Here is a 17,385-nt window from a genome sequence, read left to right on the forward strand (position 1 = left end):
TCCATCATTTCCTTGTTACTTGTCCTGGATGAGTCCAATGAACTGGAGGGCAGGTGTTGCAACTCAAGATTCAAGGCCCAACTGGCACACGGAAAGCCCAAAGATTTAAGTCTCTTGGACATAAACCTATCAACTCTAGTACTAACTACAGGTTCAAATAGAAGGAGTAGAAGAGCTTTGTGTAGAGAAACCACAACTGAGTCCAACTCTGTCACACGGGGGAGCATAAATTCCAAAGTATGGTCCACTGGCAGGGCACCAAACTCCTGAGGAGTCTGCTCTGTCAGTAGTGTCTGGATGTCTCCAGAGCCCTCAGGAGCCCTGCTATTTGAGGCAGTATTTACTTTGGCAGTCAATGAGATCCTTTTGAGACGTGCATTATGTGTAACCTCTGGAATGTCTTCCTGACTCAAGTTGAAGCCACAAAAACTCATTTGTCTTTATTCTTTCCCCCTTTTGGTCTAGGTCTTTTCCCAGTTGCATTGCTAGTTGGTACTTGGTAGTCCCTCAGTGCCAGGGAGGTTCATCACCAGGAGTCATGCCCCACACTGGGGAGAAAGTAATGCATTTATATGCTGAGTTTGGCTTAGAGAGAGGTCACATTTGAACAACAAGAAGGTTCTCAGAAGTAACCCTAATCTTAGCCCTAGTGTCTTTGCAGTCTACCCATTCAGTTATTAATCCCAGACTAGGTCCTATTTTCTCAGTCCTCCTGCTCTAAAAGATAAAAGTTTTTCTGAATGCAACTGAGATCACTCTGGCCTTCACACCTGGCTGTATACTACCTTTTACTGTCTTTAGCTATCATCTTTCTGCACCACAAGAATGGCTTTGCAATAGGTTTCAATCCTGTTTATCCTCATAGTTACAATTTCTTCCATATACCTCAAATGCCATTCAGCCTGCTAAGGCATCCTCTTTCACCACGACAACACCCCAATTCACTGTCAATGTAAGTTGTAACAGACTGTGTTTCCACCTAACATCACCTAATATCAATGACTGGGCCTGGGCAGCACATCTTTGTAACAATGACACTACTGATCTCTGCCACCTATTTCATATATTAGGCAAAAAAATGAAGAAAACTTTATACAGGAATACCTGAATATTTTCTAAAATAAGCTTAAAAAAAGTGAGAACAAGAAATTAAATATCGAAAGTATTTAAGTGAATACTTGATTTATTCAAAGAAAAGTGAAATTTCCTAGGTAAAGTTTCTGTGTAATACTATTTTTGATTTTGTGCTGAAAAATGGTAGAGTAGCCACTTTTAGGAATAATAGGTACTGTTCAGGAAATATATTGTAAAGAAAGTGATGAATGAGTCAATTGCTAAAACATACATATTTTGACTATTCAAGATAACATGAATATTTAATGAAATTTTGGCTATAACATGACTTTTATACCCAATACATTTTACAAAATCATTCAGAATGAATTTATAAGCAAAGTACTTTTTTTAAGCAAAAACAGCAATTTCAAACAACTTCCATTCTATTCTTTTATCCTATTTGTGTATCTAATTGGCCAAACTTACTAGATTACTGAAATCATTAACAATCCAATTCATGATGCTTCAAATGCTTGGATCAATAAATATTTTACACTTGAAACCCATTTTTCTTGTGCTATAAGCTTCATTACCAGTTCCTATAATAATGCTATGCCCCACTCCTTGTCCCACTAAGTATGATGAGTCTTTTGTACAAACAAGACTAAGTGACAGAACTTTTGAACATCCACACACAAGTCATCAAGCACTCACATTCCTCCTCCTCTCAGACATTGGTCTGTCAAATGTCAAGTGGCTCTCCTAGTTCTCTTGTTCCTCGTAGTGAGCATAGCCACTGGCATAGGTCCTTCCTAAATTCAGATTAGTAAATAAATCTGATGACTCAGCATCTGAATCCTTTCCACCTTCATCATCTTCCTCCTCATCATCTTCTGCTTCATACTCATCCTCCTCCTCATCCTGGTAGCTGCTATCACCATACTTGTCAGAGGAAAGGTTCTTCCAGTAGGCATCATACCCGGCAGCTCCATTTCCCTCTTCACCTCCAGTCTGCCTGCCAAATTTGAGGGAGCGTGCTACAAAAGACAAATACATATTTTGAACTTTCTTAGTTGGAATTCTCTATATCCTCACTGTCCTCTAAATTATAAACAATTATATGAACTTCATTGGCTGCTTATTTCCAAACAAAAAAAGAAGCCCATATTACCCTAATTTCCTAACTTTAATATTTAGAAGAAAATATAAGAAACCTTAGAAACAATAATCAATTCTAACTTTCAAGTCAGTCTATATACAAACCCCAACAAATAAAAAAGCTTACAGTGCCATTTCATTAAATTTAGAAAAAGTAGAAAAACAAAATTGAATATTTAGCATTCTAAAAAGGTATTTAAGGCATGTTTAAAAAAATTAAATGTATCCTTAGTTTGGACAATTAAAAGTTTATTTTCAAATCACCTAAATCATTGGCTATAGCTGATTTTATATGGTCCTACATTTTTCTTAAGACAGATATTTAAATAACCCAGAATTCAGATGCCCCAGAAAACAAAGCCTTACTTTTTTCTGCCTTACTAGCAACAGAAAGTTAAGTGCAGAAGTTCAGTAAAAGCATCTTCTCATGTCATCATACAACTATATCTTTGATTATACAAAGTATTGTCAGAGCTATATACAATTATAGTTCAGGTATGATATATTAAGTCAAATTTCTCTTTAACAAAATTGTGAGCTGCATTACTATAAGCATATTCTAGTAGTTTTCTTTCTTCATCATGAAGTTACATTAAAAAAGAAAAATTTGCGATAGTAGGGATATATTACACAATAAGCATAGCCGCTCAACTACCACATATCTAAGAATAGTTTCAGAATAAATTCCAACTTCCAAATACTAAAGGTAAGCATCATTGAATATTAAGGATGTATAGCTACTCAATTATTTAATAAGGAAGCTTCTGCAAAAACAGGAAATGACTTTTTTTTTTGCTCTTAAATTTTTTATTCGGTATGTGATTTAACAGTCAAATGCCAAATATCAAAGGAATGAAGGTGTATTTCTTAAGGCAAACAGACAGTCTACTTGTATATTCTTAAAAGCTGTATAATTCCATATGCTCAAGTGAACACATTCAAGTTTCTGAATAGGAAGAGGAGGGAAAAGAATTATAGAAAAAGAAAAAGGAAAAAGAAACGTTACTGGAAGCATAAAAGTAAAATCACTCCATAGGTAAAAGAGCCTTACTTGACATGCTAAGATCTTTTGTCTCCTGAGTTTCATGTCCACATTTAGGGCATGGAGGCTGTTTTCCTTTTTCTTGCTTAAACACCTTGCTCCTTGTATGATCGTCACAGAAACAAGCCTATAGAGAAATAAAAATTAATTAATTAAACATACATAAAAAGACATCAGTCAATATTTCAAGGAAATTTAAAGATATTTTTGTTAGGGCAGAGAGATTTAGAGTTTTCTTAGAACTAATCACACCCCTATTTCAGTTTCTTTAGGAAAATGGTCTTGTCAGGACTCCTCTGAACCACAACCTGATACAAGGCAGAGACTTACTATATAGGCTAACATGCAGAAAGGGTTTACCATGCAGACAATTCATTCATTCAAAAATAATTTTAGTATTCACAAGGTCCACAAATGCTGTAGTGGTGAAGAGCCTATGCTCACAAGAGTATATAGTCTAATTGGGGACAGAAACAATAAGAGGAAATTACAAGGGACTATGAAAGTGCAAAAGAGAGGCAATAAACCAGACATGGGTTTCAGAAAAGGCTTCTTAGGAGACATGAAGGCGTAGGTGAGATCTTAAGAAGGGGAATGCACTAAGGAAAGATGAAAGAAAAGTGTTCTAGGCAGAGGGAACAGCATATACAAGCCTGAATGCTTAAGATCATGAACACCTTCAACAAACTGAAAGTCATTTCGTAAAATCAGAGCAGAGCTGAGAAAGAGATAAGAGAGAGGATTGGGAATATAGGTAAGATGCAAATAAATGCTTCTGAGAGGACATGAATCATGAAATCAGCTGGATCTGTTCAACAATCTTTGACAAATAGAAATACTAGAAACAATGTCTAAGAAAACAAAGCATTATAGAAATTTTTCACTTTATCCAAACTCTTTAAGCAGGTGTATTTTGACATTAATTGAAATATACTCCAATCATTTTGGTTAGAATGTTCTCTGTAATGAATGGTGTAAAAAAAACACTGAACTCAGAAAACAATGTGCTAGTGTCATCTCTACTACAAACCAACTATATGACCTTTGGAAAGTCATGGATACTTTGTCAACTTCAACATCATAATATATAAAATTTAAAAAATTATATAATTTTTAAGCTTCCTTGCAGCTTCATTAAAACGATAAATAATCCAAGGACTGGCAAAAGAGTAAAGGAAATAAAAAGACAAAATCTAAAAGAAAAAATACACAAGTATACCTTACAACGGAGACAGGAATGCTGACCAAGCCGATTGCATGAAACACCTGTGGGAGAAAGTTCATGTTTATACTCAAACTTGGAATGAAAACACTATTTTCCACAGATTTGTAACCAACAAGCTGTCTCGTAACTATTTGCATTTTTTCTGTCTCATAATACATCTAGAGGGAATAAGATGGAATCTCCAACAAGGAAGGATAACAACTGTACACACCTATTATTGTTTTAATTTATTCTATTTCTATTAATAAGTTATTAATTTAATATTATTTCTATTTCTCCAGATATAGGAAATGAGAAGTTTCAATATTTTTATGACATCCATCATAGTTTTCTACAACATCAGCTAAGCTTCCCTTAATCATATAATAGTTGATATTTTAAAAAGAATAATTGTCCCCCATTACTATATATTCTCTCCTGGTAACAGAGGCTATTGCCATTTTCTGTATAACTTCTGATAAGAGAATAGAATACTTTGGGTAGAAAGGAGTGATAATGAAGAGAAAGAAATGTTCAAGTGGGCAATGTAAGACATGGGAAAAATCGCCATATATTTTCATTAGTAAGCCACCATTAACATTGTTACCCATACTGATGAAAAAAATAAATTTAAATGCAAATACATTAGAAAAGTATGTGCAAGAATACAGAAGAAAAAATTAAGTAACAGAGGTAAAAGAAACAGGAAACAAACTAAACCTTGTCCTGATGAAGTCTGAATATAAATCATTGTCTTTCAATTCAATTAGAAGTCTTGAAAAAATAAAAGAAAAAATTTGACCAGATGAGTTTGGGATTCTTTTCTTTAAGACTGCCTGATTCATGGGGAGCCTTCTCAATCTGAATGGCAAGTATTTTTTAAAACTCAAAGATGATATCCTTAATTATGTGTATAATTATGCTTCTTCCAACTGTTCTGCTCTATTCCACATTAATATCCATAATTCAGTTGAATTTGTATTACCTGTCCTCTATTCTAATAGTAAAAGTTAAAATCAATTGAGTACTATATATGATCAGCATATTTAAATATACTGAATTACTTTAATAATAATTACATTATTTTGTCCTGTAGGAAAAAAAAATCTGAAATCTCAGTTCTACTCTAAGACATAACCAGAGAGTTTTTAGGTCCATTGTTCGTTTACCCTCAAAAAAAAAAAAGGATATACTTAACCAAACTGCTCTAAATATTCATTTAAATACACATCCAGAACACATATCACATATTAAAGTACAAAGTTATCAACCCAATTTGGTATACCAAAGGGTATACAATCCAGTGTATACCAAGCATTTCAGATATAGAATCTTTTCCTACTCCCACTACCTGAATCTTTTGTCAACAAAAAGATACAATATCAAGAAATTCCTTGTTGCCTCTCTCACTTCTCCTTTACTTCTCCAGACTGCAACATCTACAGTTCAATGTGGCACTGCCAGTCTTTTCTCTACCACACCACCATACATATTCACTCTACTTAACTGCTCCCCTTTTTTTCTCCCCAAGAGTTAAAATCTTCAATTAGACTTCTATAAAGAATGAATTAATCTCAGAGTCTGAAAAAAGTTTGACTTTACTAGTTTTAGATTGTCAATAGTTTTTATCTATTTCTGGATAACAGGATATTTTAAAAGAAAGCATGTTGTGATACATTAAAGCCTACTAACAAGCCATTTTAAACTAGAAGTACCCAGACAATTTTAATCATTTAAAACAGTAAAGGCAAGGCACAAACATGTGAGGTTTCCCCCACTTAAAACAGCCTTCCTAGTGATTAAGCAGATAAACATGTATTTTAAAGAATATCTAAATCTCCCAATTCATAGTTGTAAGGTCAAATTCATAAATTATGAAATATGACCAATTAAGGGAGTGGTAACACACTCTATACCTGTAGGGCTTATGTGTATGATCAAGACAGTATGTCAGAGAAAACATTTCAATCTTTTTCCCATAATGGTATCTACTATTTAATAAGGGCATTCTAAGTGCATGGTACCACACTAAATGCTTCATAAGCATTCTCATTCAGATTAACCCTTTGAGGAAGAAATTAGCAACTTCTTTTTACAGGTAAGCATTCTGAGGGTAAAAAAATCCAGTCATTTGCCCAAGATCATACAGCTAATAAGTAGAATTCATGTAGTTTGACTCAAAAACACGAGCTTTTGAAAATTAATACAGTAGAAATAAAACACTATCTATTTGTAAAGATAACACCATTAACCTAGTATGTAACATTGATTCCCAACTGGAAGATATATGAGAATTCTATGTGGAGATAAAATACAGATGCTTAGCACCCACCACAAACTTAAAGATAGAATCTTCAAGGATAAGGCCTGGGTACCTGTATTTTTTCAAAGTTTCCACAGATATTTTTGGCACATCCTCTTATTTAAGAATCTCTGGAACCAACTTGCAGGAACCAAACAGGAATCAGGAGAATTTGTAAATAGAGGAAATGGAGGGGAGAGGGACATTTGGTTGTTATAATAATCGGGAGGTACAAATGACATTTACTACTCAGAACAAGGAATGATGTGAGACATGCAATGCCTCATCAATTCCACAAAATGAAGAATTAATGCAAACAAAATGCCACTGTCACCCCTGTTGAGAAACAATGGACTATGTTCTGAATTTTTCTAGATTGAGAAAATATTGAGTTAAATTACAATTCCATAAGAGGGTGCATGAAAAACTAGATACCGTTTTCATTAAGTTTAACATTTATTATTAAGAATCTTGGGTATAAAGATATCGAATATGAAAAAACTTACATTTAAATGTTTCTGCCTCCAAAACCTGGCAGCTGGCTTGATGCTCAAATTGATCATCTTCACAGAGAAAGTTATGGCAAAAAGAACAACTGAATATCCTGCCTCCTATTGGATTAAAAAACAATAAACACAAAGGTAAATATAATAATTTTTAAAAATCCTTACCCGTAAAAATGCTGGAAAAGATGGCAAGTTATTTCAGCAATACACCAAAATGATAGAGCTTTTTTTGTTCTTGTAAAAACTAAAATAAAAACTGAAGTATCTGAAATTGAACCATTAAAAACTGGACTTGCACATCCCCTGGTTATTCCCATAATACTCCCATAATACTCACAGGTGCTCAAAGAGACCACTTGCTACCCAACACCTCTCCCTCCCTGCTTAGGTAAACAATACTAGCATTCACTATTACTGCTGGTATAAATTCCTTTTCCATGTGAACTGATAACCAAAATGGTAACAGTAGTTAAGGTTGACAGTAAATGTAATCTGAAAAAATCTCCAAAAAATAGCATTCATAATGTTTGAAAGTCAGCCTTCATTTCCAAAAAGGCAGAGTGGTTCAGTTCATTGCTTGTACATCACTCACCATGGTCCCATACACCTCGTTCACATTCAACACATTCAGCATCAGTAAGAGGGCATGTACAGGCATGTGTACTAAGACACTTCCTTCCATGGCAAACCCAAGCTTCACAGAAGTCACATATTGCACCCTGCAACCAAAGGACAAAAATAATTATTCTTCGTCATGTGACCAGCTGCAACCATGGTTTAACCAATGAAAACCATCAATATTTTATACATTAAGTAATTAATCAACCCTCAGTGACAGTGGGTAACTTAGAAAATATTTTACTACTCATTTCATACCAAAATTAAATAGAACTCCCTGTAAAAATTATTACTTCACCAACAGTTATTCACAATATACAAACTCTAACTATAAATCAAAAGAAAAAAAGCAAAGGGGAAATGATAAACTTTCCCTAATATTAATTATTAAAGTAAATTAAGGAGCTAGAAGAGTTGCCTTCAAAATGAATTCAAATTCAAATGATGTTTGGAGCCCACAGTTTAAGCATTCTTGCCTACAGCACTTCCTAAAACTAAAATTTCTTTAAATACTAAATTTCTGACTTAAGAAAACTCCCTTTTCTCTGTATAATTTATAAAATAATCACTTGGCTTTTCTAGAATAACAGAAAAAAATATTAAACTTCCACTAGCTTTTTCTTTTAAGGCAACTTATGTTTTAAATCATTATTACATTTCTTTGTGAAAAAAATTTTTTTTAAAATATATGAACTAAACTACAAGGTAGGACTCTCTGATTCTGTATCAAGACAAAAGAATAAGAGTACACCTTTAAATAACAGAATGACACCTACAAGATATGAAGAGCTACAAAGAATTTTAAGGGAGTAGAAATACATGCTCTTTCCTTTACAAGTGAGGAGCATGAGGCCCGACACTAAACGTAGAGAGTTAAATCATAGCTGAGATGAAATTTATATCCAGATCTTCCAAAACTTATTTAGTATTTTTACTATTTGAAGGTTCCATAATGCAAAGAGTAAACAGTAAACATGAGGAATGTTTTTTGATTTATAAAAATGGATGTCAAATTCTCAAATATATTTCTTGACTCAGTCAAGGTCCTAGAAAGAAAGAGATGACACACTTAAACTCTATTTAGGGAGAGTTTAAAAGAGATAATATACCAAGAACAGAACAAGGTTTAGGAAAAACATCAAGCAATGATGCAGTTAGCACCCCTAGACCTACAGAAACAAGGAGAGGAGAGGGAGTGTTAACACAGTGCTGAGACAGAGCTATATGAGGCAGACTACCTGACAGGAGTTGTGATCTTTAGAGGAAGGACATAACCAAACCAGGACAACCTGACAAGGAGCGAACTGGGCACATAAATACCCAGCTCTTTTTCTTCTACCATCTTCAGATCTCCTGCCAGTGTCTTCCACTGACTGAACCCAAAAAGAAGTCATAAATTTAAGAAAGTCACTGATCCAGTCCACAGAGGACAGACTGAACCCAAAAAGAAGTCATAAATTTAAGAAAGTCACTGATCCAGTCCACAGAGGACAGACTCCTAGGGCAAAGCGATGATAGGGAAGAGTGTGTGTCTGTGTGTCTGTGTGTGTGTGCAAACCTTTAGAGGCAAGTAGAAGATAACCAGCAGAAGATCATTTTTCTAGACATAGCTAATGATATATGATTCTACTTAAATGTTATCTATATGTAAAAAAGGATCATTCATATTCCTACAACTCAGTGAAAAATTTTTAAAAAAGGAATTTGATAAATTTAAGACATAAGCAAGCCATCAAAGAAGATTGCAAAGGTTTGTGAACAAAGATAATAACACTGACAACTCTATATTTAAAATAAAGGAACAGGGGCTCATAAAATGATTATGAATAATTCTGACTCCTGGCTTGTATAAAATATGCATAAATGAAATAAATCATGTTAAAGTTTATTTCATTATAGAGAATTACATGTTCTTGGAAAGTTATTATCAACAAAATATTCTGTTTCATATAAAAGTAGTATTACTTTCCTAACGGACAAAATTTGGACTTGAAGTATAAAATCACACAACAGAATACGGTAAAACTGTATTCCTATTGAATGTACTACTATACTATTAATCCTAGGTTCTTTTGGAACAGGTTGTTTATTTAAGGCTTCGACCTTAGTTAAGCCAGGCCTTCAGTATAGTTAAGTGCCTAGCACTGACGTTTTGTGAAATCTGACTAAGACATATTAGAAAGGAACCACCAAAGGAATGAATACAATAACAAATGAACTTTTGTTTACGTCAACATTAAAATAAGCTTCCATTCCACAAAGATTTCCCAATAAGAAAGAAGGAAGCAGCCAGAAACAACTGCATCATAAAAAAAATCATGCCAAGAACATCCTCAGACAATCCAGATGACCGCAGGTTGACTGAGAAAGGACAAATCACTGCAAATTAGGGGAAAAAAAACACCTATCAGCAGCGGACTTGGCCCAGTGGTTAAGGTGTCTGTCTACCACATGGGAGGTCTGCGGTTCAAACCCCAGGCCTCCTTGACCCATGTGGAGCTGGCCCTGTGCAGTGCTGATGCGTGCAAGGAGTGCCCTGCCACGCAGGGGTGTCCCCGCGTAGGAGAGCCCCACGCGCAAGGAGTGCACCCCATAAGAAGAGCCGCCCAGCACGAAAGAAAGTGCAGCCTGCCCAGGAATGGTGCTGCACACACGGAGAGCTGACACAGCAAGATGACACAACAAAAACAGATTCCCGTGCCGCTGACAACAACAGAAGCAAAGACGACACAGCAAATAGACACAGAGAACAGACAACTGGGGTGGGGGGTGGGGAGAGGAATAAATAAATAAATAAATCTTTAAAAAAAAAAAAACTCTTATAAGAATGGCTTTACTTATCCTTGGAAACCTACGAGTCTAAGAGATAAAGACAAGAAGCTTACCACCATTGCAAGGCCAGTACTGTATACACCAGCATGCTTTATGACACAGTCTGAAGACTTCATCATGCACTTTGTTTTCCCTATTAAAGAAAAGCATTTGCATCATTAGCCTTGCTAAATATTCACTAATTCTTACCTAGTCCACGTTCCTATGGAAATACAATGAAAATAAATGGAATGAAATTAGCATTATTTACTACTTATATAACTAAAAAAATAAAAATAAAAACAGATATAACTGAGATCTGATTACCTGAGTCAGATATTTTAAGAATAGAAATCTTTTAATAAATCAGTAAAAATGTATTGTGCAATAAAGACACTTGTAGGCTAATTCATGTTTCTACTAAAATCAGAAATTGCAGGTCATGTTTTATAATCTAATCATTACTATAGGAGTTAAAACTGTTGTGAATTTTAAAATGAATTAAACCAGATTTTTTAAAAGTCAGGCTTAAAAATGAATTTTACTTTTACAATTCACAGTAAAGATAATGTATTTTTGTTTATTTCTTTCCAGAGTATCTCCAACCAAACCAAATGATAATGCAATTTATCTGGTTCATTTTTAAAGCTCATTCGTATGTAAAATTTTACAAACATACCCCCAGGTACACACTCTCTAATTGGAATTTTAAAATAGTGCCCAAGAGCACAAAAAAACAGGTATATAGTGATAGAGCTAAAAATTACAATATAGTCATAAAAGCTCTAATCTAGCAACAAATTTCCCACCCAAAGCACCCTCAGGAAATTCACTTATTAGATATTATGTGAGAATTAACAGTGACATATTAATCATCCATCTGAGACTATTCACGCAGTGAAACACAAAAGAAGTACAAGATACTCAATTTCCCATTATCTTGATTACCCAAAGCTATTCAATAGGAAATGAGAAGAAAAAGAAATAGGAAATGAGAAACAGCAGCTATCCAACTGTTCCATGTCCAATACTGGGTAAAAGAATTAGTGTGAAATGTATCTACTTATAGCACTATAAAATTCAAGCCTGTGACTCAAACCCAGACACACTGAAAATATGGGCAGGTCCTAGTAAGAACTTATCTTTTAATCTTCCCCACAGTCTACTTTTTCACCCTAAACTCATTTGCCTTTTGTACAAAAGGATATAAAAATTGGCAGATGAGTGTCCCATCCAGTCCAGTATTATCTCTTTCATTAACTGTAGAGCTAACAGATTTCATCTTTGGAAGCTAGAACTGCACTAGGAATATTCAGGAATGTAGCCCTAAAACTTCCCTAACTTTCTGTACTGTTATCATCCATAAATACAAAGGAAATATTTGTTCAAGGAAAAATCTTCAGTGACTAAAGTTAATTAGGTTTCTTTACTGCAGGACTTCAGAACCCTTAATACATAAATATGTAATATAAACTTTCCAGATGGGGATGAGGGGATGAAGCATGCAGCATTCTCAAATTTATTAATCTTTTCAAGAAATACCTATCTCAAGTATTCTGTGGAATACTATTTGGAAAACACCAATCTTGCTGCTGAAATTTTAGTTTTAGTTTGAATAAACATGTTGAAGTAAAAGTTTCCACCTATACTTGGGAACTAGGTATATGACTGAAGGAATCTTATTCTAATCACTTGGGATACACTTAAGTAAAGGAAAGGACTGTATGCTAAGTGCCAAACAGAAAAACAACTAAGCACAACAAACGGCATCAAGCGGATAGGGAATCAAATTATTCACAATGGTCTAATAGACTTCTGGCAGTATCAGGAGGAATCAAAATTCAGAAAGGAAACAAATGGATATTAACAAGATTAAGCTCCTATAATTAAAATTCAGAAACAACTGCTAAATGTTATTAGTCTGAAATCTGATCTTTAATGTTTAAAACAACATTATTGGTTGATATTGGTTGGTAACCTATAAATAAACTGTGCCTTAATTATTTTCCAGCATTATATTAAAGAGGCAAAGCAAGACTTAACAGTTTTTCAGTAGGCCAAATAACATTTTGTGGGAAACCGACTTTGGCCCAGTGGTTAGGGCGTCGGTCTACTACATGGGAAGTCCGTGGTTCAAGCCCCGGGCCTCCTTGACCCGTGTGGAGCTGGCCCATGCGCAGTGCTGATGCGCACAAGGAATGCACCCATAAGGAGAGCCGCCCAGCTCGAAGGAGGGAGCAGCCTGCCGAGGAATGGCACCGCCCACACTTCCCGTGCCGCTGACGACAACAGAAGCGGACAAAGAAACAAGACGCAGCAAAAAGACACAGAAAACAGACAACCAGGGAAGGGGAGGGGAATTAAATAAATGAAAATAAATCTTTAAAAAAATAAAATAACATTTTGTTATTTTCTTTAACAATGATGCATAACATTATTGTAAGCAAAAATAAAAAACCTACAGGTTCAAACTGATTAAATGCCAAGGAAATATGTGATAAAAGAAAAGGCACTTGTCTTTAATTATCAAATACTTACCACACTGTGCACAAATTGGCAACTTCTGTACAGAATTACAAAAATAGCAAAATGCTCTATTCTTCTGCCGCCTTGTCATGTAAAATAAAATTTTAAAATAAAGTCAATATCAGACAAAAGTTCAGAGATCCTAATTTTATTATCACATGTAGGTAGAAAAAGGAAAAAATTAAATTTTACCTCTGACACTTGTCACATTCCTGTAAAACGTAAAGAGATAACATTAATTTTTCCGGCTGAAGATGCAAATTTACTTGCATTATCAAGAAAATTCTGTTTTACATATTAAAATTTAAGAGACAATTCCCCCAAACCTCCAACCTCACCTATGTAGACAAGCATCTATACACAATTAACAAAGGTCTGCTCTGGGTAGCACTACACTAAATGAAGTGGAATTATCACAAAAGAGGCTAAATACGATGTCCTTTTTTCAAGGAATCAGGCAAATAACATAGCATGAACACAATAAACAGTAGAAAATTTTAAATGACTAAGTTCACAGGAAATTCAGATTCTTAAACATGACGTTTAAAGCTCTCCATAATTTGGTCCCTATCTACTTCTAATCATGCTGGCCTGTTCTCTTTAGATTCAAGTCAGTATTGTTCAGCCATTCTCCCATACATCTTTTACTCTCTGGTCTCCAAGCCTTTATTTCTAATACCTTTTCCTGAAAAGACCCTCCTTACAATCTTTATCTGCTGGAAGTTATGGCGATGAGCCAATCACCGACAGTGAGATAATAACATGCTGCATTTTATAAATGACAAGAAATCGAACAAAAATCACTACTGTTAATGAAAACCATGGATGTGCCTCTGTAGGAGATTTCATTCAATAATAAAATATAGGAAATATATTTCTGATAAAGACTATGTAGGTTTTCAACTATCAACTGATATCAGAAAGAAAGCTGTTACCATTGAAGCATTACAAGGGTGTTTAGCTAAATCTATGGTGCTTCTTGAAGCTCTCAGTTGTTTTTCACGTTCCCGACGGTTCTCAGCCTTCTTCCTTGCACCTGTCTTTTTTTTAGGCATTTTCTCCTTTTTCTACACAGAAGAACAGAGAAGTTATAATTACCTGGCTGCATTTATTATTTTAAATTTAAGAAACAACATAATTAAGTGCTCTTATTGTGGCTAAATTTTAAACTCAATCATGTCAATTTGATGGTTAAGTACATTTTAAGTCTTTATGAAACATTAAGCTCACATTATTCAAATAAAATACATAACTTTTAAAATAAGACACCTGCATTACCAAAAATGCTGAAAACTGTAAACTTCAAGAAAACTTATCCTAAAAACCAAATAGTTTTCTTTTGCCACTGAGAAAAAAAAATGTCCCTCTGATAAAGCATTCTTTAAAAACTATTCCGCATTGTTTTTTTAAAAAAAAATCTTTATTAGACATACATGACTAAACAAAAACAATTTAAAATTCATTATTCACAGTTTATATCTCTTTTTTGAGGTATTTTCAGATGGCCTGTATGTTGCCAGGACCTGATATATAAAGAAAAGTCTAAATTTCCTATGTAAAATCTAAATGAAACATTTAATAGTCAAGTCAACTGACATTAGCTACAAAGCCAAACCATTCTCTATGAAGGTGCAGGTACGACGTTTGCTTTGACTCTTTGAAAGCTATTCTACATGCAGTGAACATATAACTTCAACAGGGTTCAAATTTGTGTGTAAGACTATATGCTTAACACTTATTTGTCAAAGTAAGGAATTTAAAAACTACTTTCATATTTAGTTTGCAGAATACCACAACTAGAAAAACAAGGTATTTATTAAAAAGCATATTTTTATTTAGTTCTTCATCCAATCTAAAGACTTCAAGTTCTCTTAAGAGTTCAGGCCTATCTCTCATTAGTTTCTGCATCCCAGCCCTGCCTGGAAATATATTAAATACTCTATAAATGCAGAAATATGTGAATAAGTGAGTCTATGTGCTGGTTTTGAAACATGAATCTCAAAATCTTTAGTATTCTTCAAAAAGATATATAATTTGTATCTATGGTAATAGAATAAAAAGTTTTTTAAAAAGATCCATGGAACTACACTACATAGTGAGCCCAAGGTTAAATCATGTACTTTAATAATACAACTATTAAAAAAAAACATGTTCCAAAAAAAAGATACATATATTTATGGTCTTTTCTAAAGAGTGATTCTGAAAAACCAACTGTAGAAAATCCTAAAAACACAGGTTTAAACTTCCAGATCCTACCTAGGATCTACAAATTCTAAACCTCCATGGATGGACTCAAGTATCACTGGTGACTGTGACATACAACCTCCTTGAAAATAACATTTGTATTCAAAGAAACCCAAGTGCGTCCATGATACATGGAGAGTTCCAAGAAGCAAACTTTGAAGAAATTTGGGTTTCTCATTCAGAACAACATATTTTAATACATCAAAACTATGTTATCAGCTTGTACTTGAAACTATACTAGGGTCATTAATCTTATAAAGTTTTCCTACTTTCTGAGTTCCAGTTCTTATGTTAGCAGAATGCACACTTGAAAGCCAGGCTGGTGGCGACTCAAAAATATGTACACACCAAGCCAAGAGATAACATCCAACCACACTAAGGTACCCTTCGGGAATTTAAAAGAACAAAATCTACAGGGTGGGGGCAAAAAAAAGTGTACTGCCCTTGGAAAAGGGTCAGAAAATAAGTAATTAATCACATGCTGATCATTGGGATGAACTTTCTGCATCCCCTAGGGTATCTTTGGGAACTACTGAGAGAGTTGAACTTCATTTTTTTTTCTTCACTTGTTCTGGGAACTTAAAGGGAAGTGTGTAACTTTTTCTCATCCTCATATAGGTTTAAGCCTTTCTCCATTAACACTCCGATTTCTTCTGGACACGGCCAGTGTCAGCCACAGGCTCACTGTGGCCGTACAGGCAAAGCCTGGAGTCGGGGAACCGAGCGAGTGAAGGGAACGTCCGGAAAAGACACGGCGGAGGCGCCACGCGGCTCGGGGAACTGCCAGCCGTCACCCGCCCGCGGGACACCCTACCTCGCGTGAGCTCCGAGCCGACCTAGCTCACCCCCGTGGGGAGGCCGGGCCCACTCCCGGAGCCGAGGGGCAGGAAACGGCGTGGGCCGGCACGCCGCAGGCGTAAATCCAACTCGCAGACGTGGACTCGGAGAACAAGCTACTACGAACCAAAGCAGACAGCTAGTTTCCAACACTACGAACTGAACCGGATGTCCTCTTACGTCAGAGCGTCTTTACGTACGGGCGTCGACAGGAACTGGCCGGCCTATCTCTGTTCGCCACGTCCGGGTCCCGCCCACTGCAGTGGTGAGGCAAGACTCGCAATCCTGGGCAGAGGACCCGCAAGAAGGGAAGCGGGTGTCCAAGGTAGAGGGCAAGTGGGGAAGCAGGAGGAAAGTGGATGAGAAGGACCTCGTATTTTCTTTTCTCCAGAAAAAAGGAAAACCTTAAAAGGAAGAGAAAAATATAAAGAAGAGGGAAATGACCTCACAAACAGTATTGGACTCAAACAGCTGTTAAATTCTTGCCATATTATTTTGGAACCATTTCAGCTGCCTACATCTTCCCGTGCCACACATCCCACCTTTACTTGCACAAACTGTGCCTTCATTTTCTGATAAATTTTCGTACTACCCTCCTCCATGTACTCCTTCCACTGGTATTCTTCTAGAATTCCATTGCTTTCTAAATAAATTCTTCCACATACTCTGTCAATACCCTGTGCCCTGCCTTTCCTTTCTTGAAATCTGACTGTACTATCCCCTGCAAAGGCTGCTTGATTTAAATTCCTTTTCATTAAAGGTTGCTCGTTTTCTCATTTCTTCTCTCTCAGGACATAGGGTCAGTGCCCTTGCTCCCCAGTGCCACATCTAGACCACTACTTTTTTCTATCTGGACATGTCACTTTTTATCCTTCATTGTGACTATATTTTACTCGCGCCATATTGTTACAAAACTTTGGAACCTGACTTCCAAGTTTTGCCATCACCCTGAGTGGCGTTAACATCCAAATGAAAGACCCATGCTCTGGGTCCTTGATTTTTTCATCTTCAATAGCCATCACCTCCACTTCAGCACAGACATCCATTCTCATTACCACACCCTGTGCCTTGTCAACAACTG

The 17,385-nt window shown here is 35.5% G+C and overlaps 1 protein-coding gene across 1 annotated transcript; it reads right to left on the bottom strand.

The window, feature by feature from the left end:
- Positions 1 to 1,165: 1,165 nt before the first annotated feature.
- ZNF330 (zinc finger protein 330) lies at positions 1,166 to 16,479 on the bottom strand. The gene is made up of 10 exons (XM_004471934.4): positions 16,282 to 16,479; positions 14,159 to 14,290; positions 13,416 to 13,435; positions 13,236 to 13,306; positions 10,772 to 10,851; positions 7,861 to 7,987; positions 7,269 to 7,373; positions 4,476 to 4,522; positions 3,266 to 3,383; positions 1,166 to 2,093 (listed from the first exon to the last, which is right to left on the bottom strand). Exons 2-10 carry the CDS (start codon positions 14,276 to 14,278, stop codon positions 1,819 to 1,821), a joined length of 963 nt encoding a protein of 320 aa, XP_004471991.1. The 5' UTR covers positions 14,279 to 14,290; positions 16,282 to 16,479; the 3' UTR covers positions 1,166 to 1,818.
- Positions 16,480 to 17,385: the final 906 nt, after the last annotated feature.

The sequence above is a fragment of the Dasypus novemcinctus genome, chromosome 1, assembly GCF_030445035.2.
Source record: "Dasypus novemcinctus isolate mDasNov1 chromosome 1, mDasNov1.1.hap2, whole genome shotgun sequence".
Lineage (NCBI taxonomy): Eukaryota > Metazoa > Chordata > Mammalia > Cingulata > Dasypodidae > Dasypus > Dasypus novemcinctus.